Raw genomic sequence first — 26,155 nt, 5'->3', positions numbered from 1 at the left:
GATGGAGATGATGGCGCCTGCGCCTGGAGTCGTCGTGGGAAACGCGTCGGAAATTCCCAAGCCAACCTTAGCTAAGAGGCACGAGAAGTCCGATGGTTGTGCGGGGACCATGAAATTGACTCGTAAAGCGGTTCTGTCTCGAGCGAAAGCTACGAGCCTTGCAGGGGTCCGCAAGCTGAATTGCTGGTGAGGAGGAGTGAGCCCCGGTGGCCTTTCATATTAACTGCAGTTTCCGGCGTTCCTCGCCATTGGCCGTGGCGGCTGGGATGCTGGTCGCTGTAGTTCGGGCAAGGATTGGAGAGCTTCTGCTTTTCGCTTTTAATTTGCTCTGTTGTCTTCTCAACGGGCACCAAGAGGTCTAGTACCGAGAGGTTCAGTGGTGAGAACAGGGCGCCTTGCAGAATTATTATAAAGGCTTTGCCCAGCAAAAAGCGAATTCCTGAAATTCAATCGTTGTAGACTCTCTTCTGATTCCTAAATCCAGAGATGTTGAAAAGCGAAAGAATTCTGTCCCAGTAACGATTAAAGCCACCATGTAAATATTGATTACTAGTACTATATGCCAATTCAGAATATTTTGCGTTTTGCACTATTAAAAATCACGTTTCATTATCTGGTCATTTTTTTTATCCTCTTTTCTATCTTTCAGTTCATAGCCTATTTTCCTTCACCATTTCTCTTTCCCTTGCATTCATTGATTAAGTGTGTGGCATAAAAAAGGTAGTAAAACTTGACTTTGATCCATCCAGAGGGGAGTTATGGCCCCCCCAAAATTACCTTGGGTTCATTTATCTTTTTTCAAAACGAGTAAAGTTACATTATCCTGATTTCATCTGGACCTGCCTAGCACTGTATATGGAGCGGTTCTAAATCTATTCAGAATTTAGCCAAATACAGCCTGATTAATATAACCTATTGTGTAGGTAGACCATCCATCACTCAGCTGTTCCTTTTTGAGTTTCATGGTGCATATTTGAGACTGAAATTTTTTTTTTTACTGTTCTGGAAAAAGCTACTTGAAGCCATTGTTTCTTCCTAATTATCTTCCTGACAGCTGCAGACTGTTTATAAGATTTTTTTTGGCTCATTTTAAAAATATTTTTCCATACTTTTTTTGGTATTAGATAGCATATATGCCTTATTACTATATCTCTCTGTATTTTTCTTTTCCTTTTTCTCAACAACTGCAGTGCTTTCATTTCCTTCCAAAAATATTCTGAAGTTATCATCCAGAAATATCCTACACTTATCCCACCTGTCTTGTTTTCTCTGAAATGATTTACTTTCGAAATTGTTACATGATACATTGTAAAATCAATCAGAATAAAGAACTTTGTTTTCATTCATTCCAAATTATAGGTTCCCTGGGGATAAGGACTAGAGTGGCTGCTCTACTGTGATTACAGCTCTGTTGTCTGTACATCCTGTTTCTGTTTAACGTCTTTCCAGAAATGTGGGGTCCCCCTTGAAATATTGGGAAAATAGCTCTTCCCCCATTATCATGCACACACTTATTGGCCTAGCTAAATGGAATAGTATCTGTGCACATATGAGCATAGGCAGAGAAGTCAACAAAATGTATATAGCAGGTCATAAGTAGGCCATGCTGCCTTTCACAGGCTCACTAAAAGGACAAAGGGCATTTGTGGAGGGCTCCAATTGTTCTGTCATATATGGCTTTCCTTAGTGCAAATATTGCTTTAGTTAATGTACTATTTTATATATGCCTTTTAAATGTGTTGTTCTTTTTTAGGGGAAGCCGCATCTCAGATGTAAGTACCATTTCTAAGTTTCTAATATGTAAGAAATGGAAATAATTGTTGGTATATTGGTTCTCTCATAATCTGTTCCCAATAGAGGATTGTGAATTTCTGACTTGAATAAAATCAAGATACCAAATCCAGGGAAGAAGCAAAGACTCATCAGTGGGTACTTTGCTTCTTTCTCATTGGAAAAATAGTTATTAGAGGGCTGAGGAGCTGGCAGTGGTGTAATTTTGAGCCACCTTTAGCTACAAGTACTTCATGCTGAAATATCCAGGGAGAAGAGGTAGAGGATTGACACATCATTTGGAAGTGTTATATCACTGTGATTTACCTTGCTTGATTGACAGAGTTTTAACGGACTCTCAGTTGCACTGTATATCTGAACAGTCATTCAGGAAAGCACAAGTTATAATGTATATTTGTTTGGAAAAGGTTCAACTCCTCGCATATCAAGGTAAAAAAAATACCTGCCTTTATATTCCAGAGCAGTTTCTTAACCTTACTTAGCAGCTTTAAGATGCGTAGACTTCCATTTCCAGAAGGTCTCAGCCTTCCCCAGTTGATTGGGAAATTCTAGGAGTCCACACATCTTAAAGTTACCAAGGTTGAGAAACACTGTTCTAAACAATACTGTTCTTGAAATTCTGAAAAATAGCACCCAGTAATAATGTAGATTACTTTGAAATAGAAAAACTGTTAACTCAACTGATCTCTGTAGTTCAATCAATCCATCAAATATTTGGATTCAGTGCATTTTGGCCTCAGTTGACATAAGAATGTGTTGTACTATGGTGCTTCTGTTACAGATGCTTAAATACAATATTTCTAATCAATCAGTTAATTACATATATTTGTTCCTTCTCCTTGCAAGACTGAAGTTTTGCTAATATTTTATTTGGTTTTTTTTTTCTTTTTAATCATATAGATATCAATCTGCCATGAGCTTCCTAATGTTGAGGTGGTCACATTCAGGTGTGTGTTAGAATGGTGGCTGCCCAAAGAAAAGCCAAGGGAAATCAGTGGTCCTACTTTCAACATGGAACTTGAAAGGAAATCCTTATTATCTCTAAAGCATTCAGGCATTGTACTTCTTCAATCATTGTGTCTTCGTGTATCATTTTTAAGTTCTAATTTTTAGCAAAATTTCAAACTTCTTTAGCTGTATCTATAGATAATTGTTCAGTAGAAATTCATATAGTGGTTTATTTCAATTTTGGATCATGCATGTGTAGTCTCATGTTTCTACATTATGTGCCTAACCTACCCCTCCAGCCATACGTACCCTCTTTTCTATGCTTTAAATTATTATTTTTTTAATAACACCAGATCACAAGAAAGGAAATTACAGATCTTCATTTTTCATTTCATTAACTGTACAAATTAGCAATCCATCATTTAAATTCGGGGTAGTCAACCTTGGCTCTTTTATGGCTCGTGGACTTCAATTCCCAGAATTCCTGAGCCAGCTATGCTGGCTCAGGAATTCTGGGAGTTGAAGTCCATGAGTCATAAAAGAGCCAAGGTTGACTACCCCTGATTTAAATCATTTTGAACACCCTGTCTGTTTATCTCTTTATATATTTTCTGTCTATGTGTGGATTTACATATCATTTCAGGAATTTATTTTTGATCCCTGATCTCTCTGTACTTTATATGTGCACATTATCATAGCTCTGTACTGTGGATCCCAGACTTATCGTCTTTTACTTTCTTTTTATTCAATGCATTTTTAGTTACTGACCCAATCTCTACTCCTAGGTTCAGTAATAATAGCAATCAAGACTTGTACTCTTTTAGGAAATGAGTAATTTTGAATATCATTATGTGCAGTCCAATGCTATAGTTCTGGTTTCAAAATGTTGAAAATGTAATGGACAATATAAATGTAATGGTTTAGTTATTTTTATTTCTCCTCTTATTGTTCATGGTTTCAGGCGTTCTATAGAACCATAAGAAAGGGCACAAACATATGTTTATTCAGCTGACCTAGAAGAATTGTAGTTGTTAATGCTGCCCTTGTTTTCTTCTCTAGTGCAAATAACATCTCCAGTCTGGAACCCTTTAATCAGTGCGAGAAGCTAACTGAGCTTTACCTTAGGAGAAACTGTATTTCAACCCTCCATGAACTATTCCATTTGAAAAAACTGCCCCGCCTGAGAATCCTCTGGATGACTGAGAATCCCTGCTGTGGCTCTGACCACCATCGCTACAGAATGACAGTTCTGCGTAATCTTCCCAATCTCCACAAGCTTGACAATAAAAGTGTGTATAGCAGCACATTTCTTGGCGGGGTGTGTGAGAAGCTTAAGAAAAATTGTGTCGCAAAATGAGATTTAACTTTGAATTAATATTTCTTTGAACTAATGAGGGGAGGGTATTAATTGTTTCATTGAAAACAACTCCTTGTCAGGAAAAAGTGCACAGAAGCTCAGCATCGTAGGATTCCCAACAATTAGATATCTCGTTAATACCCTGGTGGGCAACCCTTGAACAGTTTGCAGCCCTCCCCAGTATACCATCTCTAGTCCTCAGAAAAAATGAGGCTGAATTTTTTTCCAGTCTTTCTGGAGCTCAAAAGAGTAACAATGTTCTGTCAGATAGTGTACAATTAAGCCTATACTATTCTTGCCTTGTGTAAAGAATTATCTGCTGTTGAAATGCATATTAAAACTTCAGAAGATTAAAAAAAGTGGCAACAAATTTTGGCTCCTCATACTTTATTCTTTCTTTAATATTTTATAAAATTCGGGATGTGTTTATCAATGGAACAGTATTTTTGATAAATATATTCTTTAATATATTCCTAGTTTCAAATGTGAAAGAAGCAGTTTTTCTACAGTTATCAATTCATAAAATTAACTGTTGGAAGAATGGTATATAGCCAAAGGTTTTATGATCAAAGGAGCCTTGTATTAATAAATACATCAAATATAATATATAGGATTATATCAAACATTCTAAAGGCTTCAATTTAATACGAAGAGCCCTGATGATGCAGTGGTTAAAGTGCAGTAATGCAGGCTAACTCTGCCTACAGCCTAGAGTTCGAGCCTGACAGGGCTCAAGGTTCACTAAGCCTTCCATCCTTCTGAGATCAATAAAAGGAGAACCCAGATTGTTGGGGGAAATATGTTTACATTATAAACTGCCCAGAGTGCAGTAAAGCACTATGTGGTGCTTTATAAGTGCTATTGCTATGATGAATCTGCTTGAAATACTTTTATTTTTTTTAAAAAATGTTATTGCTGTAAACTGCTGAGAGTCCTCTGGGATAGGATGGATATAAACAGTGTAAGAATAAATAATATTCCCCCCCGTTGGTTTTCGTTTGATTTCTGTAGTGGTGACAGAGGAAGAACTGTCACATGCATTAGTAGAAGGAGAAGAGATAACAACATCCCCAGTTAAAACAGATGGAGACAGCTGCTGCCAATACTCTAACACTGAGTCCAGCACGACAGAATGTACAACAGAAAATGAACTCATGAACTTCAGCCTTGAAGAGACAAAGTGAGGCGAGCTTTGTTATTTGTTGTTAGCATTTATTTTCTGGACTTAATTTATGTAAAATGCTTTGTCCAACATGTGGTTCAATCTGGAGACAAAAAATATATTTCTCACTTGTGTAAACAATTCGTAATATGAGAAGGGATGCCATGATTTTTAAGTATGCAGAAATATTTAATTTTGTGTGCAACTATTTAAATATAGTACTTTGCCGGTTACATGTTAATAGAACCTTGCATTAGGTCATTCTTTTACTTATGTTCCTCTTGTACAGTAAAATCCGTGAGCAGCTTGGTATGAAGCCTGTTGTTCCAAAAGATACATTTTCACCCAAAGAAGTAGGTGGTAGCCGGACAAAATGGGTGAGTATAAGAGTCTTCACCACCCCAAAAATCCATAGTTCTGTGTATTTTGGATCATATGATGTATTGTCTGGCACTAAACAATTGTATAAAACTCAGGTAATAATCAGTCTTGCTCAGCTGCATTGTTACAGTGAAAGAATTGAGAAGACAGCAACAGAAAACAAATGCTGTCTCTGCAAAGAAGCTAGTTAGAGGTAATTCAAGCTAGTTAAAGAAACAGTGACCAACAACTCATTACAAACAATGGCATAACAAAGTAGCAACAATAGTGCATTGGAATATCTGCAAGAAATACCACTTGCCTACAAGCAAGAACTGGTGGGAACTTAAAGCAGTAGTAGAAAACGAAGAAACTAAAGTGCTCTGGGAGATAGACAAGCACCTGCCACATAACACCCCAGACTTAACAGTTGTCAATAAGAAAGACAAAAAAGTCTGGACAGTGGATGTGGCAGTACCTGGAGACAGCCAAACAGAAAAGAAAGAAGTGGAGAAAATAACAAAATACAAGGACCTGCAAATACAGGTAGAATGATTGTGACAAAAGAAAGCAACGATAGCACCTGTTGTAATAGAGCATCTTGGGTACAATCCCAAAACATCTGGAGCATCACATGAATATCATTGACACTGACAAAATCATTACCTTCATATACATCAAGTTATTATTATGGTTGATTGCACAGTCACAGATGTTTAGACTGGTTTTGGCATTTTTATCTATTGTCCTTCCCAAAGACATGGGATAGAGATGATGTCGTTTGATGGTGGTAAAAGTTATTGCAGGATGTAAGTAAATCTCCCCTTTGCAATTGACTGATAGTGATGATGTCAATAACGGCGGTCAAGTTGGTAGTAAAAGATTTTTTTGGAATTGGTGCCCTATTACTCTCAATACCTTGTTTGCTTTCTTTTGCCATAGTTGTTCCAATTGTGTTGTGCCATTGATAAATCTATCTTCTGTGAAATTCAGTTCTATTCATAATTTGCTTAAATATGTGAGAACAGATTGGAGAACAGTGAAGTATAGGTAATCCTCAACTTATGACCATTCAATGATTTATGAACCAGTCATGTGATCAACATTCAGAAGCTTCTGGCTCATATTTATATTTATGATGGTTGCAATGTCCCAGAGTCATGTGATCACCTTTTGTGACTTTCTGGCAAGCAAAGTCAATTGGGAAGCCATATTCATTTAACAACCATGTTACTAACTTAACAGTCAAAGTGATTCATTTAACAACTATGGCAAGAAAGGTCATAAAATGGGGCAAAACTCACTTAACTGTCTCATTTAGAAACAGAAAATTTTGACTCAATTGTGGTCATAAGTTGAGGATTACCTATAGTAATAATAAGAGGACTAGACTGCTTCTGCATAATAATTAATTCTATGATCTGCTGATTTTGTTTTTTGTCACCTTAACAGAATAATATCCTCAGTGCCATCATGTTACTTCTAGAAGAGCTGGATTCAGAGGGTTTAGAAGTTGTCCATCAAACAATTGGAAACAAACTCCAAGCCTTGCAGAAAAAGGAACTCCATGAGGACCGATAGCACCTCCATGGAACTGTTTCTGGATCAGCAAAATTTATTTCACTAGTCCTACTAGCATTCTTTGTGTGCTGTTGGACTTCCTATGAGAATGGATGGTTTTGTACAGAAAAAACAAGCACATCTTGTGTTTCATGTGCTTAGAACCATGTTCTGCAATAATTTTTCATCTACAATGTACGTGCCTGCATTTTACAACTCTTATTCTGCCTTCCAAAATGGCTGGCAGCAGAGATAGCAAATAAGCACGTATAGATTACGTCTATTTGTAGACAAATATTTACCATTTGGAAGAGGATGTACTTCATCTCCTGCTAGTGCCTTCCTGCTGGAAGAATCATGCCTAGACTTGTTTACTCATACCTTTGTCAGACCAAACCTGTGATGCATCTGACTTGGTTAGCATCGTGGCCTTCCCTAATATCCCAATATTGGAGCAAGTCTAAGCTTATCTTCATGTCTCTTCCTTTCCCTTCTCCATTAAATAGTGTTTGACAATCCTGGCCTCACGCCAGAATTTCATAAAAAGTTAAAATTCATAAAATCATTGCATGTTTAAATTAAAAGCTTGAAGCCAAGTGTTTGCTGTCATCATTCCTCTGCTAAGTAACTTGAAATTTATGGGGGGGAAAATTATCACTTGCAATACAGTTCCACTTACATTACACTTACATCTTACAAAACTTAAGATTTCTTTCAGTACATGAATTCTTCCAAAGCCTTCTAAAAAATAAAGGCTTCATGGAGGGGAGGGTACAACATCAATATGATTATATAAGGAAGCAGCAAAATCCAGTACAGTATTATTTGAGATGGTGCTCTAGCCTCTCTAGTCTGTCAAGCTACGTCTAGTGCAGGAGCACCATTATGCCATGAAATAGGTAAAATTTTCCTTCCATAATATGAACATTGTTTGATTAATGACTGTGGTTAAAAATTATGTACTTTTTTGCTGATTATTTATAGAACTCTGATCCAGATCAGTGTTTATCTCAGGATGGATGGGACTATCTGGCCCTTACTAATTTGGTTTGCAGCAGGTTCCATTTGTAACTTGGGATTTCTTGCTTCTGTTAAAATTACCACACGCATGAAAATAAATTTTACTTTACAGTCTAAAAATATTTATTTCTATGATCTAGTTTGGTGGGAAAATGTGTTTTTGTCCAGCTTCACCTATTTGATTAAAAATGCTGACAAAATTATGTGTAAGCTAAGTGATTCAGTGATGTATAGGAAATTCAATGTTGTAGAACACTTAAAAGTTCAAGTTTTTCAGATTCTGATGTTTAGTCCTTGATACTTAATTGCAGGGCTGTGGAGTCGGTAGATAAATGTTCCGACTCCGACTCCTCAGTTTTTTGTACTTCCGACTCCGACTCCAGGTACCCAAAATTTCCTCCGACTCCTCGACTCCGACTCCACAGCACTGCTTAATTGGCCATCCAGTATTTTAAGTATGCAAAAAAATGGCTAAGTCCTTTGGTTTTGCCGTGACTGTAAACGTTATGTGTGCTTTCTAGCAGATGCTTTAAAGCCAGTGCTTCTTTCCTGTGATCAGGACTTCAGGATAAACACTTGCACAATGTAAATGCTTATCTCTGACTATTACAACTATGTTCTGGAAGCATTATCTTTATTCAAACTTACATAGGAATCAAGAGTTTTGCTCAAAACTGTGGTGAATATGGCTTATCAAAAGAATAGTAGTAATTCAGAGGATGTGGAGAGGATAGCATTCGTAAAAGTTTTAAATAAAAAGACATCCGTTATATTTGAATATTCTTTTATAGATAGCAAGGATTTTTTTAGTGTAAAAAAACTGGGCAGATACCAACCAACTACATGTTTTTCAGAAAAGTTGAATTGCTTTGAGAACTGGACTATAAAACAAATCCAGCATATAATCTTGTAAAAATTGGTTATATTGCATTATCTGCTATAGAATATGCTGCTGTCAAGGAAGTGTGAACTTCCTTGACAGCAGGGGGCGGAACCACGCATGCGCGGCGCTCCTGGGCAGGGAAAGTCCTCGACTTACAACCGGTTGGGTAGTCCTCAACTTACGACCGGTTTAGTCCTCGACTTACGACCGGTTGGGGTTGCGGCATTAAAAAGGTTGAGAACCACTGCAGTAGATAGATAGATAGATGACAGCATGAGCAGCAGGAACTCAGGTTGTTTCAGAACATGAGAGGTTTGTATTCCGGACATTGTGTCCTAAAGCTGATAAGGGTGTTTCTACCAATGTGTTTAATCTAGTAAGAATTTTAGTAAATTTATGAGATGTTTTGCTGTTTATCACATCACATTCTTTCTCTGCCTTGAGCTACTTATTCTTACACAAGCCCAGCAAAGAAATCTACCTGAAATCATCTGGCTAGTTGCCAAGCACAGAAGTCTGTTGAACTGGGCAATGATTTTTTTTTCTAATTGAAAAGAAATTATGGTATTCAAGTTACTAGACTATCTTCATGAACACAACCCTGAATGAACAATGATATTTCCCCCCCCCAACAAAACGGATAGCATTTGTGTAGACAAGCAATGAAAACCTTGAAAGACGCTGAGTTGAACTTTCCACTGACTAGAACTGCCTCAAAGGAAGGTCTCTTCACTAACAGCAATGCTTTTCATGATGCAATTACAAATAACTTGTTATCCTGAGAAATTGTGCAGTTTTATAACTTTTGACATGAACTCTGTTGTTTAGTGGAGTTTAGTCTTCATTTGTTAGAGCATGAGCAACTGAACCAACTAGCACACTTGACCAATAACTTTGCTATAATCTTCATAGAACTTCTCATTCTTCTCTATTCTTTATATCCAGGTGCTGAGAGGTGCACTATACTGTAGTCTCAAGTATAATCTCTTTCTTTTCCCCTCTCGCCCCCTTCCCCAAATCTACCACTGTTTAACTCAAATTCTCATAATTTCTTAATTCTCCATGAAACAATTTTTTTCAATTAACAATTGTATGTCATGAGAATTGGCACCTATCTTATTGGATTAAAGATGATTTGAGATGCAAGAGGTTATGTGTTAGATGCCTTGCACGCCAGTGTCGTATTAACATAAGTCAGAGCATGTGCATACCTTGCATTTTCATCTTGAAGGATCAGATTGCGGTAATGAAAAACACCAATTTTTAAGATAACAGAACTGCAATTTCCAATTACGAAATCAAATAATTGAATTTTTGAACAAATGCAACATCTTAAATTCTAATGTCTCTTCTTAGTATGAAAATTTATATAGTTATAAACTAACTTATTATAGTTATAAGCTATCCTGCCTTCTGTCTTTTAGTCAACCCTACTTAACAAGGATATTCTCAGTGAAGAATCAGGTATCAATAAGGCTGGAATTTAAACACCCGTTAACTTATCACATCTTGCAGATCTGAGGCCGATCTCCAAACAAACAAACAAACAAATTGAGCATACACAGAATTGATTCAGTGCATGTTTTAATATCTCTACAGGACAGAAAGCAATGCCACGGACAAACAGGCAATATAGGGCACTGAATGCACAGAAATGCACCAGAAAGGTACAGACACAACAGTCAAGAGCTGTGCCATCATCACAGACCAGCCAGGGATAGTGAATTAAACACATGAGCCAGACAGAATGAAGAATGGGATTCTGAGGAAAGTGATGGCATACCAGCAACTCCCGCTGAGTACTCAGAAATACTACCCTGGTCGGCATGAACTACCTCAAGTGAGGGAGGGATGGGAAGAAAGAAGACCTCTCCTACTGTTTGTTGTTATATTGCAAGCACGTTCCTTCTGCTAAGAAGGATCTTTGTTGTGTTGTGTGTGATGGCAATAGGAATCCTTGGTTATTTTAGAGCATTTTCCCAAGGAGACTTTTTGGGAAACTATTTTGTCTAAATTACAGGAAGTCCCTTTCTGAAAACTGCATTCTTCATGGCACCAGGCCAATCAAAATCTAAAGTAGCACACTGTCCATTGGCAATCAGTACATAATTCTTCTAAGTAGTGTAGGAATGTTTCAAAAACCCTGTGAAATAGGAACAAATTCTGACCGGCATTATACACCCTCTACTTCATGAGGCAACAAAGAGGCTTGAGGAAGGATAAGTGAACCCATCCAGGCAAGAAAGAACGTAAGAATCTGTGTGGGCATGGAGTAATTCTGCAACAAAGGCAGGCTGCCACACTCTTGTAGACTCACAGTGGCATCAGCTTTGCACTCGAAAGGCATGACAAGGCCAGAAAGGGAGAGAAATACATAGAATTGATCAGATACATGGCTAAGGGAAGACTAGCTAGAATCCCTTCTCGATGCTGAGTGTACGCCGAGTGACGTGCTCCATCTTTCCAGTTACATATTCAGTTAGACTGATCTGGTAGTGGGCCAGCATCTTCAGCATAAGGCGCAAATTCAGCCACCACTGCTCCTTAGGAAGCCTGTGTCTGCAGAAAAACAAACAAACTCTGAATGAATACCAGTCTGGCATAGGTGATGCAACCACAAAGCAGCTCTGAATATATGCATACCATGTCTCTCTAACAAACAATCTCAGAATATCTAAGTCATGGGGCAGAGCTACCAGTTAGACCTCTACATTCCCTAAGGCTCAAGAGAAAAGTAGATATACTGTATAATAGTCAAGAAGTACCACAGCTCACTTTTAGATTCAATATATGTATTACAGTTCTGAAAAGATCTTCAAAAGGAATAATTATGTATCCTATCTACATCAGAAGACGGAAAGGAAATTCAACTAATTGATCAATGCATGAACAAAGTATCTGACATCATTCTATATGTCATAATTTCCAGCATATCAGTGTTCCTTCCTTAGAACTTTGGTGATACTCCACCAATACACTTACTCAAAATCGGTGACCTTTTTAAGCTCTGTCACAGGACTAAAGGACACAGTCTTCCTACGCAGGCCAATGACACAAGCAGATTCTGCAGAATTGGCAAATACTCGGCCTAGAGAAACAGAGAATCTTTACTTGTAATGCAAGAAAATCATCTCATCACATAAATGCCTTGGTTTTACACGAGGTATCTGGATATGTAATTCTGGTTATTGCAACAACTACCAAATGACTGAAAGCTTCCTAAACTTTTATAAATAATTATATAATTTACCCATGGGAAACTAGCTTCACGATAATCATTCTGATAAGAATGATTAATCAATAGCTTTGTTTGAAAGCAAGTCTTTCCACAATTTGTTGCGTGTTGTTTCATCTCCTTTTGCCAATAGGCTCTAAGCATCTTCTCTTGTTACAGCATGCAATGGCATCAACATCTTCTATCATTGAGATGATAAATTATGACCTACCTTTGCGGTACACTTCTTTCAACTTTTCTGACATCCATAAAACAGCTTTCACACCCAGCTTGGTACCATAGTTGCGGTCAAAGGGAGTTGGAGCACCTCCCTAGAGACAGGAAAGTAAAAGTAGAGCCAAAAGAACAGCCATGCCAATCCTGTTGTAGAAGAGGCTGAGCTGCTGTATAGTTGGCTGGAACCATTTAACTCAGAAGCCATTTTGCAAATATGTTCTGCAAAAGTGGGAAATAGCTAAACGTAACAAGGTTTAGGCAAGTGCAAGATGGAAAATAACTATTAATTATATAGCCCTGAACTGAGAAAGCTCTTACTAAATATGTATTTTCTTGATGACACCAATTGTTGATAAATTGTGGTGTGCCTGGGATGAGGAGAGTATAGCTTTCCTGATCCTGCTGGATCTACAGCAGCCTTCAGTGCCATGAATCATGGTATCCTTCTGGATTGCCCATGAAGGCCTAGGATGGGGTTACTGTTTTTCAGTTGTCCTCCTCCTTCTTGAGTAGATGGTTCCATTTGATAATGGCATATGTAATATGTAATATATAATAATTATGGCTTATATTGAATTTTAAACTTTGTCATATAAATAGCAGTATAATCCTCTCAGATTTATTTTTTTACTAGAGTGGCAGGTAAGCTTTAGTAAATACGTAAGAATTTCTTTATCATGTAATGTCTGCAGTGATTCCCTCCACTACAAATTTTAATCAGCTAGCTTATGCCTCCTCAAAATGCTAATGCAATATGACCTTTAGCTCTACATACCTGTTGGAGATGGCCTAAAACATTAATTCTGCAATCAAATATTCCTTTCCCCTCTGAGGAGTACAGGTTGTACAGGAACTCAGTGGTGTAATGTTCATGGCATTTCTCATTGCTGATAAAAGAAAGAATAAAATATTGTATAATGTAAGCAAGTACAATTATATCTTTTGTAGAAAAGGTGGTACAGAAATTTATTTTTTTCCGGAAAACAAAAATGTTAACTTCTGAATAATAAATCTGTCTGTAGCAAGTTTTGTCTACTTTTGGCTCTTTCTTTTAGTGTATCCATGAATCTTTCTGCCTTTTTAATTCATAAGAAAGATCTCTGGTGCAGCTTTTCCCCCCTTCCCAAACAAGAAAATGCAAAGTTTTTGTTTGAAACTAGTATTAAACACATGGAGCATTGACAGAATTATTAATTCTTAACTTTCTGAAGACAAGTAGGTTTTCATTTTATTGCTTGCTTTGTATTTTTTATTAATTGCTTTATGCTGCAATTTTACTTTTTCTTTGGGGACATATACATAATATATAATATGTTACAATATTTTAAATGCTGACATCTGTATGAATATGAAGGAAGGCAAAGGCTTTGGAAAGAACCATTTACGAACCACAAAATATAAAGAATTAATCATTACTAAATTTTTACCCCATTAACAATATACAAGGAACTGAGGAGGAATTGGCCAATAGCATCCTCCAATTTGATGTTCTTTAGCTGTACTGGCCTGCAAACAGCATCGTCTCTACCAGGTATATGATGGGAATTTTAATCCAGCACATTTTCAGGATATCAGAAAGGGAGAGATAACAGGAGCTCTTGTTTAGCAACCCCAATTCAGATTAGCAGCTCTATTATTAAGTGAAATGTTTGCTAGTGGAAAGTCATTTGACTGCCACCGTGTTTATGATTTAACTTCAGTTTTCCTTTTTTTCCACTCCTCCACCCTTTGGAATGCTCACGCCAGCACTGGGGTAATTAGCAAGAAGAGAATGGGGAATGCACATCAAAAGGAATATGGTGGTGCGGAGCTGCAAGTACACAGGGCAAACAGCTAGTGTAATTGTATGCAGGCATTAGTTCCAAAGTTATTTTTTTCAGCACCTGTTGTAACTTCAAACAGTTGCTAAATGAGGCAGTTGGTAAGCGAGGTCCACTTGTAATGTATATTATTAATACACCAAACCACTGAACATCAACAACGCAAACTATTTTAGTTTTTGCACTTGAAAAAATCTTTTTTCTCTGCAGCCCACTAGATACCCACAGATCAAAGCCAATTTCTCAGGTTTGAAAATTATTAATTTCTCTACATTTCAGAGACTACAATGATTTCTGTTCTGTTGAATCATTGCTCAGTTACAAAACATTAAAAAAGGTACAAAGTTCACACTCTTTCAGTGTCGTGTTGCAATAGGAATGCGCATCTTCTTTGACAATTCAAAGGACAATATGTCCTTGTTAAAATATTTCTATGACTTACCGGAGTACCAGACCTCTCTGAATATCTGTTTTCATTTTGTCAGTCAAATGTTCAACATTCGCCTGGCAAGATAAAAATTATAATAGTTTTTATTGGAACATTTTTTTTGCTGATCAGAGTAAAAAAAGTTATTTAGACAAAAGGAGGAGGAAATGACATTTCTGAGCTACATAGAACAAGATTAGATAAAAAATAAATGCTTTGTTCATGTTGGACAGAATGACTAGTTATCAGTGCAACAACTATCTGACAAGTCCAGATCAGTCAAAAATGTTAAAGAGAGAAATTTAAGAAACCCAGACCCTGTCTGTATCTTTTGTTCTGAGAATCCAGGGCTTCACCTCTCATATATCATTAAGAACATAAGCTACAATGACAACTACGGAATTCTTAACTAAATAAATCTAGATCCAATGTTTTCAGGCTTACATGGCTCTAGTTCAGAACAAATAATGAAATAATCAAAGTGACAGAAGCACTGGCCACTGGATCATGTGTTGTTTTTCTATCTATACAATTACTATCTCTAATCACATATTTATCACAAAAGACAATATGGTTTCACCCACATACTGTATAACTGTCATCTGGGATACAAAATGCCTCATAGGCATAAATAATATAAATTCCATTGCTTTTAATCACAGATTTTAATGGGAATGAATACAAGCTTTTTCATTTGCTATGTAACGTTAATGCTAGATTAATATGTTCATATATGTGTCAACTAGGGATAGACACAACCATTTAGCAGTCAGTTTAGGTAGGAGTGTTAAAGAACCAGAGAAGGAATTTAAGAAATCTGTTTCTTCTCATAGAATGCAATCAACACTGTATAGTTGGCAGCCATTTCATGATAAGGATCTGGTGCTATGATCTGGAGTCACTATGTATATCTCAATGCATACAATTCATACAGTACAGTTGGTAATCTTTTTTAGTTGGGGCTGCACATGGAATTATTTTGCCCCCCAACTTTTCAATTTCCAAGATCCACAGAGATATTACCAGACTGGGGAGAGATTTTTTTAAATCCCATTTTACCTTTTTTTTACCTTTTTTTTTTTTAAGCTGTGAGTGTTTGAAATAAGTGTAAAACAAGAACATTAAGTCTTGTACAGGTTTAATCTGCCTGTATCCCCCGTTTTCTTTTATTGGGAAAATACACATTATACTGTCAAACATGTACAGCTGAACTTCAGGAACTGCATAACGGGAATCACAACATGCAGAGGGAGGAAAGAGCATATATAGTTCATAAGCAACCCAACCTGATATACGATATTCTACATTTGCACATAATGTTATTTACACAATAAACAGAAAAAAACGTTTTCACACATTTTCATTTTCTTTACCAGCACACCTTTAAGTCATGAATGGTGAAAGGGTCTTCATAGATGTAAGCAGCATCCGCTCCCACTGCAATTCCTGTCACTGTTGACAAGTAGCCACAATAACCCCCCATAGTCTCCACAATGAAGACACGCCTTTTGGTACCTGAAGCAGACTGTTTGATGCGGTCACAGCTCTAAATGGCAAGAAATGAAGAGGCAAAAAATTACCTGTTCAGATATTGGAAGGCATTAAACAGTTATAGGCTGCCAAGTCATGCAACTACGCTGGTATGCAATTGCTTAGCAAGAACAAACCTGGCTTAGATCACAGTACAGCATTCCCAAACTCAACAGAAGAAATTGAGATAGATGATCTCAGTTATCATCACTACCCCCAGCAAATGTGAGGGACAAAAAATATTCCGACCTGACCAGTTATACTTCAGAATATCAAGAATCATCACATCTAATGTAAAGACCATCATAAAAACTTGTAAAATTGGGTCCAACTTGACTTTTGACTACAATGACTTATGGCAGAAATTCTGGTCCCAATTATGGCTGTAAGTCGAGTGCGACTTGTATGCAGAATTTTGAACAACAAAGCCTGCCACTCAGTATCCTACAAAGAGTTTGAGAAGAGAAAAAGATACAGAGACAGAGAATCACAGCAGATATAATATTATAAAAACTGAGTGAACATCACCAAAGAATCCACTGTGTAAATAAAGAAATGTTTCTTGCCAGCTTATCTTACTAGTGTTAGCTCTCCCATGCCTTTTGGACATGAGTCTGAATTCTTTGGCCCAATGCCTGAAATCTGTTTTCTTAAAGTACCTGATTCTCTTACAGTTAACCAGCCAATATGAAGAACAAGGAAACACTTAACTTCCTTTCCTCTTTAACCCACTGTTTCCTCCCCTTATTGGAGACTGTGATTGAAACAGCGTATAAAGACAGTGGCTGTGATTTGAGAATACTTAAAAGGTCTCTCTGATGGCCATCAGGCCACTCGTAATTAAGAATGTAATTAAAATTACAACAGCACTAAAAAAAAGTGACCTATGACCATTTTTAACAGTTGTAGCATCCCCATGGTCACATGATCAAAATTCAGATGCTTGGCAACTGACTCATATTTATGGCAGTTGCAGTGTCCCAGGGTCACATGATCATCTTTTGTGACCTTCTGACAAGCAGAGTCAATGGGGAAGCCAGATTCACTAAGCAACTGTGTTACTAACTTAACAACTTCAATGATTCACTTAACAATTGTGGCAAAAAAGTCATAAAATGGGGCAAAACCCACTTAATAACTGTCTCGCTTAGCAATAGAAATTTTGGGCTCAATTGTGGTTATAAATTGATGACTATCTGTAGATTAATCTTTTCCCTTTTTCATGATACAGAATTCATGATTGAAAGTAATTACAGACATACAATATAAGTACTTTCTCACAATAAATAATACATAAATCATAAAACAGGACAATAGTTCTTAACTTGTCTTTAAATAGGAATTATAGAAACATGCCATTCAAGCAATTTATAACATTTTTACTACTTAAACAATTAGTAAATATTTGATTTACTGGAAATGAAACATCTGTGAGAGGGAATACTCCAAATAACTGCATCTTGAATTGTGCAGACAGAGAGAGAAATGGGCTTCCTGGGATTAGTTATAATTAGCTTATACATTTTTAGGAAAATACTTGAAAATATGCAGTATCTGTTGAAACCTGATAATCAAAGGAATGTCTGGGCAGGATGTCTACAAATCAGATTTATGAGTCTCAGTATTACTCCATGTTCCTCACTTTTTTGGCCATTTACAGAGAAGAAATGCATTGATGTAAGGATGTTTAAACAATTTATCTGCCAATCTGCCCTAATTCCCTGGAATATACAGTTGCAATAACCGCAGCTCACCTCCATGGCAGCATTGACAGCTGTATCAGATCCCAGACTGAAATCAGTGCCAGGAACATTATTACTGATGGTAGCTGGTATCACACACATGATGATACAAAGCTCATCATACTGCCCACGAGCCTCCACCAACTGTAACACTCCTTCATATGCCTGCAAAAGGGAGAACAAATTGTAAGTCTAAGCCACAGCAGGGAGTCTAAGAACTGGAGGGCAAAAAGTGTAGGAGAAAGACAACTCTTGACTTTGAATGAACTTGTTTTGAATTCTGAGCTTATATTATGCAGAGGGTAAATTTGCGAGAATTACAGTTGTTGATAAAAATGCATGATTAAAAAAAAATATGCAGACTAATATGAAGACTGTATAAAACGTATGAAGTTGCTTTATAACATCAAGACCAGAGAATTATTTATCTCAGTGTACTTAGTGTACATTGTATTGTGTGCTCAGTGCCTAGTTTTCCACCCTCATCATCTACTTATCAGGAAATCAGCTGCCTATTTTTTGTTGCCATTAATCAACTGTTGATGGGTGTCAGGGGGTAGCATCCCATTGCCATTCACCATCTGAAGCAGATCATGGGAAAGGCCCTTTCCTTATCCTTTCTTCTAAGTAACCTTGCTCAGTATCTGCTTTAAGAAAAAGGGAGGAAACAGTATGACTGATATGTATGTGTACAAATGTGTATGAGAAATAGTGCATGTGAATGGGTATACTGGCAGCTGATTCAGCAGTCTGTACTGACTGGCAGACTTCCAGCCTTACCTGAAAACTAGTGAGTGTAGCTTGGGTGCTTTGCATGAAAAAGTACCAATTCCACCATAGAGCTATAGTGAGAGAGTGACTGCATAGAACAATGGTGGCAAACCTATGGCACGGGTGCCAGAGGCGGCACTCAGAGCCCTCTCTGTGGGCATGCAAGACGTCACCCCAGTCCTAGGCTTTCAGCTGGGTTTTATAAAACCTTTTCGCTTTAGGCCTCCACTGCCGTGTACAAAAAAAAAAGAGGTTCAATCAATCAGTCAATTTCAACTTCTCACAGGAAAAAAAAAGATCTTGCAAAGTTGGAATTGATTGATTGAACTTTTTAGTCCCACCCAGTCTGCTGTTACCACTGTAGCCACGCCCACCCAATGGGCCACACCCACCCAATGGGCCACATCTACCTGGCACCCGATGATGCATAAGTGGGTTTTGGGTTGCAGTTTGGGAACTTGGTCTCTAAAAGGTTTGCCATCACTGGCATAGAATAATGATTTAATCAATGTTCATTTAATTCTAGGCTTACATTCTATCCACGTATAATACTAACACTACAAATATCTCTGTTTAGAAAAGCCTTTTATAAAAAGGGTTGGGGGGGGAATGAAGTGAAGTAAGGTGAAAAGAGATAGTAATTAATACTGAAATGACACAACCAGTTTCTCAGTACCTCAAAACCTCCAATGACTAGCAGGGCCTGGATGTTCAATTTCCTAACATTTTCAGCAATCTTTTCCATACATGTCTTTGGAAGAGTTCTGGCAAAACAATAATAAAGCAAGTTTTAAACAAAAGTTTTTTCCAGTTAGCATATGCATATTGAAAAGCTATGTTCTGAGATTCTTCACAGTTATTAAACATAAATTTATGGAAGTAATTGATATATTGGCATTTTTCTCCACAAGAGAAAGTATGAAAAACAAAATACTGAAATAATTCAATTCCACATTAGAAAGGCAGATGCAAGATAAGATAAGAAGAACAAGAACAGTTCAAAAATAAATAGTGATTATTCATGTCTTTCATGGAGGTAGGAAAAGGTTGTAGAATTTATTTGAGGTCAAGGGCTGACTACGTCATTCGCATATCCTCTAACTTTATGGCGAGTTTCAACTTGACCTCCTATTCTTTTTATACTCAATGTATACTTTCTTGTAAGTTTTTATTGGCTTTGATAGCACTAACCGTTTGGTGCCCAACATGGATCCTCCACGGCCTAACCAGCCTGCAACATCATGCCAGCACAGTTCTCTGACCTGTAAGAGCAAATAATTAAGTCTGTTGTGATTTGCTCTATCAATCTCAAATAAACCAACCAATGCCAGTTTTCTGCCTTACAAACCAGTGGCAGATTAATATTTTATTGCATGAGAATTATTAATAACAATTCTTTAATCTGAAATTTTAAAACTCTAAGTGGCGCATTCAGAATTCATAAAGTTCCAAAGGAATATTGATGTCTAATTATTCTCATATCAGAGAAAGAAGACATCCAGGAGAAGGAGTAGTCTTTCATCTGATTGGAAGAAGACTTACCTGTCCTTTGCTTAAGCCTTCAAAGCCATCATTCACCACATACATTGTGTGACCCTGGCAAATGCCAACACGAACAGCCGATCGGACTGCTGCATTCATGCCGGCTGCTGGCGCGCCTACATTCAGAATGGCAATGCTGAAATTGCTCTGGTGGAAAGGAAAGACAATTAGCAAGCTACACAGAACCTGAAGACCCTAAAACTATGGATAAGCAATAAAAGTGGGTGTGTTTTAAAATAAAATCTATTTTCCTCAACACTCCTCCAACTCTTTTAAGGATTGAAGCAGGATTCAGAGATGTAAAGGTTGTCTCAGATATATCTTCTTCCTCCTTTCCCCCCAAAGTCCTTTTAAAAATGATAACGGGCAGGCCATCATATGTCATACAGGTCCTTGACTTACAACCACAGTTGAGACTGGAATTTTAGTCATTGAATGAAGGGGTTATTAAGTAAGAGGCCATATGTTTCCTTTGCTCAATGACCGCAATCTGGGCACTCTTGGTTGCAGATGTTAAACCATCTCAGGTCATTAAGCAGACAGATTGAAAGAGTTGCCTGCTGAAAGATTTTAGTTCCATGTAGAGATGAAATCCTCCTGGCAGGCAGTCCCTTTCGTTCTCAAATGTTCCTGCAGCCCCATGAAGGATTTCAGCTCCCCTCTGTGCATGAATAGAAACTCCTTCATGGGGCTGCAGGAATGAAGTTGAAATCTTCAGGATTTCAGCATTGTTCTGCAAACCACTGAAAGATTTTCTCTCCCCCCCCCTCCTTCTCCTTCACTTGCAACCTTCCCTGCTATTTTCCCAAATGACTTTCTGGGCAAGCAGACAAGAAAGGTTGCAAATGGTAATCACATGATTGCGGGTGCTTGGCAACTGGTTGTAAATGCGAGCTGCATGCCAAGCACACAAAATATAACCATGTGAACACAGGGTGAGCTGTACAACTTTACAATGGCCGGAAGCTATAAAGCAGGGGTCCTCAAACTTGGCAACTTTAAGACTTGTGGACTTTAACTCCCAAAGCTGGTTGAGGAATTCTGGGAGTTGAAGTCCACAAGTCTTAAAGTTGCCAAGGTTGAGGACCCCTGCTACAAAGTACCTTTTCCGAGACCATCGTAACTTTGAAAAATTGTAAGCTGAGGATTATCTATAATAACAATTGTCAGTTCTCTGCCTGTATATCGAGTACTATCAGTGCCTTTAATTCAGAAAGCAGTTATTTTAACCTTTCTTCACATTTGAATTAAATATTTTCTGAAATAAACAAGAATAATGCAAATCTTGAGTCACTGTCATTGGGGAGAGGATTATTTAAATCTATATACAGAACATAAATATTGCATTTCTATCTACATTTAGGCATGGCGAAGTGTCAGTCACATATACATGACTGTGGAACATCACCACCAGTCCTCCTATCTCCAAACACAAGCACTCAGACAACTCATGTTCTTTCCTTTTCTCACCTTTTTCTGAGCTGGCTTCTGGTGTGCAAGCAGCTTATACATGTTCCAATTGTTTTCAAAGCTTCTGTAAAATAATTTTACAATCATATTGGTTACCATTTGACTGTTGTATTTTTTTTCTTTTTAAATTAGCAATTTATTTGTTAAAACACTAAAGGAACAAAATAAATAGCTACATAAAAGTAGATAGATAGTGGATAAAGAATAAAATATCAATGAATAAACAAATGGTTTATAATTATACAATTTAAAATTCATTCATTCATGCATTAATTAATTTTATAGAATTGGTTCACTGTATCATCTTAAGAAATAGCCAGTGGTGGGATTCAAATATGTGAACAACCGGTTCTCTGTGTGGATGCCGCTTTCGGAAGTTCAGTCTGGGCCTGGACCACAAAAAATTAGCTACTGGTTCTGCTGAAGTGGTGCAAACTGACAGAATCCCACCACTGGAAATAACTAAACATTCCTATAAATGTCTAAACATGATATTAATATTGATATCCCCACTATTTTATCAGTGTGCCAAAAATAGTTGCACAATCATGTAACGGAAAAAGGAAAAAATTAGAAAAAATAAAAATAAGATTTAAAAAAGAGAAAAATCAGCAAAAACATTAAGAAACTACATAATTCTAATGTATCAGATTATTGCATCAAAATATTTATAAATATGGAAATTGTTCTGATTCCTCTCTTTAAATCCATTCTTTTCCCCTTAACACCTGCATTCAAGAGTATCTGAGTTTGCCTTCTTATGTGATACATGATAAAAAGGGGCCATTCTTGATTAAATTTAATCAAAGGTCTGTTCTGATAGATACTATTAACTTTGCTATTGTGGTATATTCTCCAAAGTTTGGTTTCCAGGCTGAAACTGTAAGCAAAATACCTCTTTTAGTTACTATATCTCATATGCTGCCCCTCCTCAACCTATAACTATTTGGTCATGTTAGCGGGAATTCTGAAAGATACGATTCCAAGACATCTAAAAGGTAACAGGTTTCAGAAGACTAGCTAGCAACTGTCCAAATCCAAAGGGTGATAAAGTGTCTCTTTTTATCTCCTAATATTCAAGCTCAGGAATTCTTTTAAACTGTGACATGGGATAACATAACTGATGAACAGAAGCGGTATCTGTGTGAGATGCAAAAGATCCATACAAAAATCATAATATTTATCACGATATCATGATGCAACCTCCGTTCTCTCTAAATTGTAGTTAAACACTAGTTGACAAGAAGTAGAATGTGTGTTACAATGTTTGTTTCATTGCTTAACAACCCCCCTTGCTTCCCCACCAATATGTGCATATTTGAATCTGTAGATGTAATTTCTATGTGTTTCAGCTTTTCCTTGAAAATCACTTTCACATCTTTAGTGAATGATTTCTCTACCACGTTTCTGAAAAAAGTTCTTAGTCTTTTAAGATTATATTTTCATAAGCAATATCCAAGGACATTACTTATATTTTCAAAAAAGAGGCTCTAATTATTTCCTGGTCATCGTGACCATTTTAGAAGTATGGAAACAATTACTACCTGATTTTACTCAGTTTGCAATGTGTCATTTCCTTAATAAGCTATGTCACTTTTTTTAAATAGTCCGGCTGATAATCATCTCAATTTTCAGTCTGATTTAATTGTTTTAAAGATTTCTTAGTGGAAACAGGAAATAGTACCAGCCTGAAATTCTTTTCTTAGACGTCAAATACTTACTTGAAAGAGTGACAACAGTATAAGTCAAATCATTCAATTTCTAATGTTTAGTCTCCAAGGTGCCTTAAATAACTAAAATAATTCCAAACTCATACAAGAAACGATGTCATTAAACTCTGGAAATGACCACTATTTTCAGAAACATACAAACTATTTAGGGAAAAATTACTAGAAATGAAAGGTTCAACCAAATAATCAGTTAAAACTGAGGATATTGAAGGCTATGAAGGCTGGCTATGCCTTCCAGAAAGGTAAGAATGACCACAGCACGGTGAAACAGGGTTCTATATTACAAGTGACATCCATGATGCCAACACAACACTTCTTAGCATCTTTGACTCTAGATGATTGCATGGACTTGTTTTCTTGGTAACATTTTTGGAAGTTATTTGCTGTTACACCCTTTTCCTGGTCTTGAGATAAAATTACTGGTCCAAAGCCACTAACTGGCTTCTGTGTCTAACACAAAGTTTGGATTTCTCTACTCCTAATTCAGCATTTAACCATTAGGTTAGAGTGCTTTAATGAACAGAGAAGACTAGGTTATTTCTATAGCATGACAACCTGCAGTATACTGAAGATGTTTTGGCTTGTCTTTTCTCATTCACACTTCTACAAGCAGATAAAAGAAATTGATTCTCTTCTCATATTGAGAGATAGCTCTCACCTGCCTCTGAGCTGGATAGCTTCATCAAATCTTTTCTCATCCATAGCTTTCTGGACATCTTTGGTCTATAAGGATAAAGAATCACAAGGACGTTCTTGTGAGGAGTCACAAAAGAAATCAGGTAATACCATGTATGCAATGAGAATTATTATCTGTTTGTTCCAATTAAAGAACCAGCAAGTTAAGCCACTCAAGAATATATTATTATTTCAGAAAAACATGCAAAGAATAAGAAAAATAATTTGTGCATTGGCAGGAATACAGGGCAAAATGACTTTCTTTTGAATGAGGGATGGGGAAACTTTACATCAGTGTTTTTCAACCTTGGCAACTTTAAGAAGTGTGGACTTCAATTTCCAAAATTCCTGGCTGGGGAATTCTGGGAATTGAAGAACATACATCTTAAAGTTGCCAAGGTTGAAAAACACTGCTTTTAGGCCCTCCAGATTTTGCTGAATAACAACTCTCAAATTCTTCCCCAGTGGACATCTTAGGAGAAGCTGCTGGGAATTCAGGGTCACAAATTAATCACCCCTACTTTAAAGAAAACTTGAGCAAGGCCAAAAAGAGAGGTAGCCTCCTTCCTGGAACAAAATCAAGAATGACTCATAAGATATGAGTCTGTACTCAAAACTCTAAAACACTACACCCAAATACCACAATTTAAATGACTGTGACAAGTTATGCAAATAAGATAGGCCTGCAAGATATTTTCACTCTTTAAGAAGCATTGTTTTGTCATTTCTTTAAATTAATTTGATTTTGCAAAAACAAAAAAAAATATTGGAGTTCACAAAAATGTTATTTGTTCTTATAAAGAAATGAAGATAAGAAAAGAATCAGCAACCTTATCCCAGCCTTCACTGCTATTGTCCAATCATAGTTCAAGGCTTGTCTTTCCCTGCTCACCCCTGCCTTATGGATGCTGTATTACTGATTCACAGCCTAGGACTTGGGAGAAGTAGTTTACTTATTGATATCAATCCTTTATCTCCTAGTCCCTATTTGCTCTGTTTCCTGTAAAAGCAATCACATTGTTTTCCATTTTTTTAAACTTTCCTCAAGGGAAAGAAAAACTGAGCTTTTAGGTATTGTATCTCAGATGCATATTCCAATTACATCAACAGAATTGCCACATATTGTATATATCCTGAGTAGCTAAGACTACCATTCTCCAATCTGGAAATTTTTAAATATAGAGAAACCTGATTTCCCAGAATTCTAATCAGAGCTGCTAGGAACCTTTTGAGTTCTGAATATATTTGGGGAGCATCAGGATGTGAGCACCAGCAACATGAATTTTCAACCTCCTTATCTCCTCCATTTAGTTCTCCTCCCGCCTTCTCCCAGCTCCAGCTAAAAGCAAAGCCAACAGCATCCTATCCTGAACATATTTGGCTTCGGTGTTTCTGTGAAATACTCACCACTTGCACACATTCCATTAGAGGTAGGCGCACTGATTGGTTCCCAGACAGACTCACCACACAGGCTGGAGTATCTGGTGTTGCTTCCAGTAATGCCATCACTGCTTCCATGCCCATTTTGCTGCTCTAGGAGTACACAAGTGCATTTGTTGTAAGCAGGTTGGCTCACTATTGGTGTTGGATGTTAAGCAGTGAACCAGAGTTTCTTAGTGCAGCAATGCTGTAGTGAACAATCAATAACTACTCAGCTTCAAGGCTGAGAAGTACAGAGGAAAAAGAATATATTAAAATAAGGGCATGAGGGTAGGAGAAATAAATGCTGCAATTAAATTACAATGGGCACTGCTATCTTGACAGAGAGCAATCAACTGTTTTATGACTGCTTCCTAATATGTAGTAAAGGTTCTTCTCTAGTCACGCCATGCTACGTGTGTCAAGGGTATATGTCTTGAAAAAGCACCTTTGGGAGAGCTCAAGGCTAGATTCCTCCTCAGTGGTCTGTGATGATG

At 37.2% G+C, this 26,155-nt stretch overlaps 2 protein-coding genes across 3 annotated transcripts in view; one reads left to right on the top strand and one right to left on the bottom strand.

Moving 5' to 3' along the window:
- CFAP410 (cilia and flagella associated protein 410) lies at window positions 1-7,786 on the top strand. Of its 2 annotated transcripts, XM_015814136.1 has the most exons (7): window positions 1-186; window positions 1,754-1,772; window positions 2,692-2,738; window positions 3,799-4,028; window positions 5,108-5,276; window positions 5,548-5,635; window positions 7,071-7,786. In XM_015814136.1, exons 1-7 carry the CDS (start codon window positions 2-4, stop codon window positions 7,197-7,199), a joined length of 867 nt encoding a protein of 288 aa, XP_015669622.1. In that variant the 5' UTR covers window position 1; the 3' UTR covers window positions 7,200-7,786. The 2 variants fall into 2 exon arrangements, with proteins under 2 accessions (XP_015669622.1, XP_015669623.1); XM_015814137.1 differs by lacking the exons at window positions 1,754-1,772; window positions 2,692-2,738.
- A 2,861-nt stretch (window positions 7,787-10,647) lies between these two features.
- The window catches only part of PFKL (phosphofructokinase, liver type), a 36,049-nt gene continuing 20,541 nt past the window's right edge, over window positions 10,648-26,155 (bottom strand). The window contains exons 10-22 of the mRNA XM_015814135.2: window positions 25,647-25,772; window positions 24,223-24,287; window positions 21,835-21,898; window positions 20,365-20,511; window positions 20,014-20,084; window positions 19,499-19,586; window positions 18,064-18,216; window positions 16,161-16,325; window positions 14,795-14,856; window positions 13,308-13,419; window positions 12,528-12,627; window positions 12,064-12,169; window positions 10,648-11,640 (exon numbers count right to left, since the gene is read on the bottom strand). Coding sequence (XP_015669621.1) covers window positions 11,493-11,640; window positions 12,064-12,169; window positions 12,528-12,627; window positions 13,308-13,419; window positions 14,795-14,856; window positions 16,161-16,325; window positions 18,064-18,216; window positions 19,499-19,586; window positions 20,014-20,084; window positions 20,365-20,511; window positions 21,835-21,898; window positions 24,223-24,287; window positions 25,647-25,772 — 1,407 coding nt within the window. The 3' untranslated portion in view covers window positions 10,648-11,492. The remainder of the gene's footprint in view (window positions 11,641-12,063; window positions 12,170-12,527; window positions 12,628-13,307; window positions 13,420-14,794; window positions 14,857-16,160; window positions 16,326-18,063; window positions 18,217-19,498; window positions 19,587-20,013; window positions 20,085-20,364; window positions 20,512-21,834; window positions 21,899-24,222; window positions 24,288-25,646; window positions 25,773-26,155) is intronic.

The sequence above is a fragment of the Protobothrops mucrosquamatus genome, unplaced genomic scaffold, assembly GCF_001527695.2.
Source record: "Protobothrops mucrosquamatus isolate PMUCROS unplaced genomic scaffold, P.Mucros_1.0 scaffold225, whole genome shotgun sequence".
Taxonomy (NCBI): domain Eukaryota; kingdom Metazoa; phylum Chordata; class Lepidosauria; order Squamata; family Viperidae; genus Protobothrops; species Protobothrops mucrosquamatus.
Note: the sequence above shows the minus strand (reverse complement) of the source record. Positions and strands in the feature narration are given on the sequence as shown.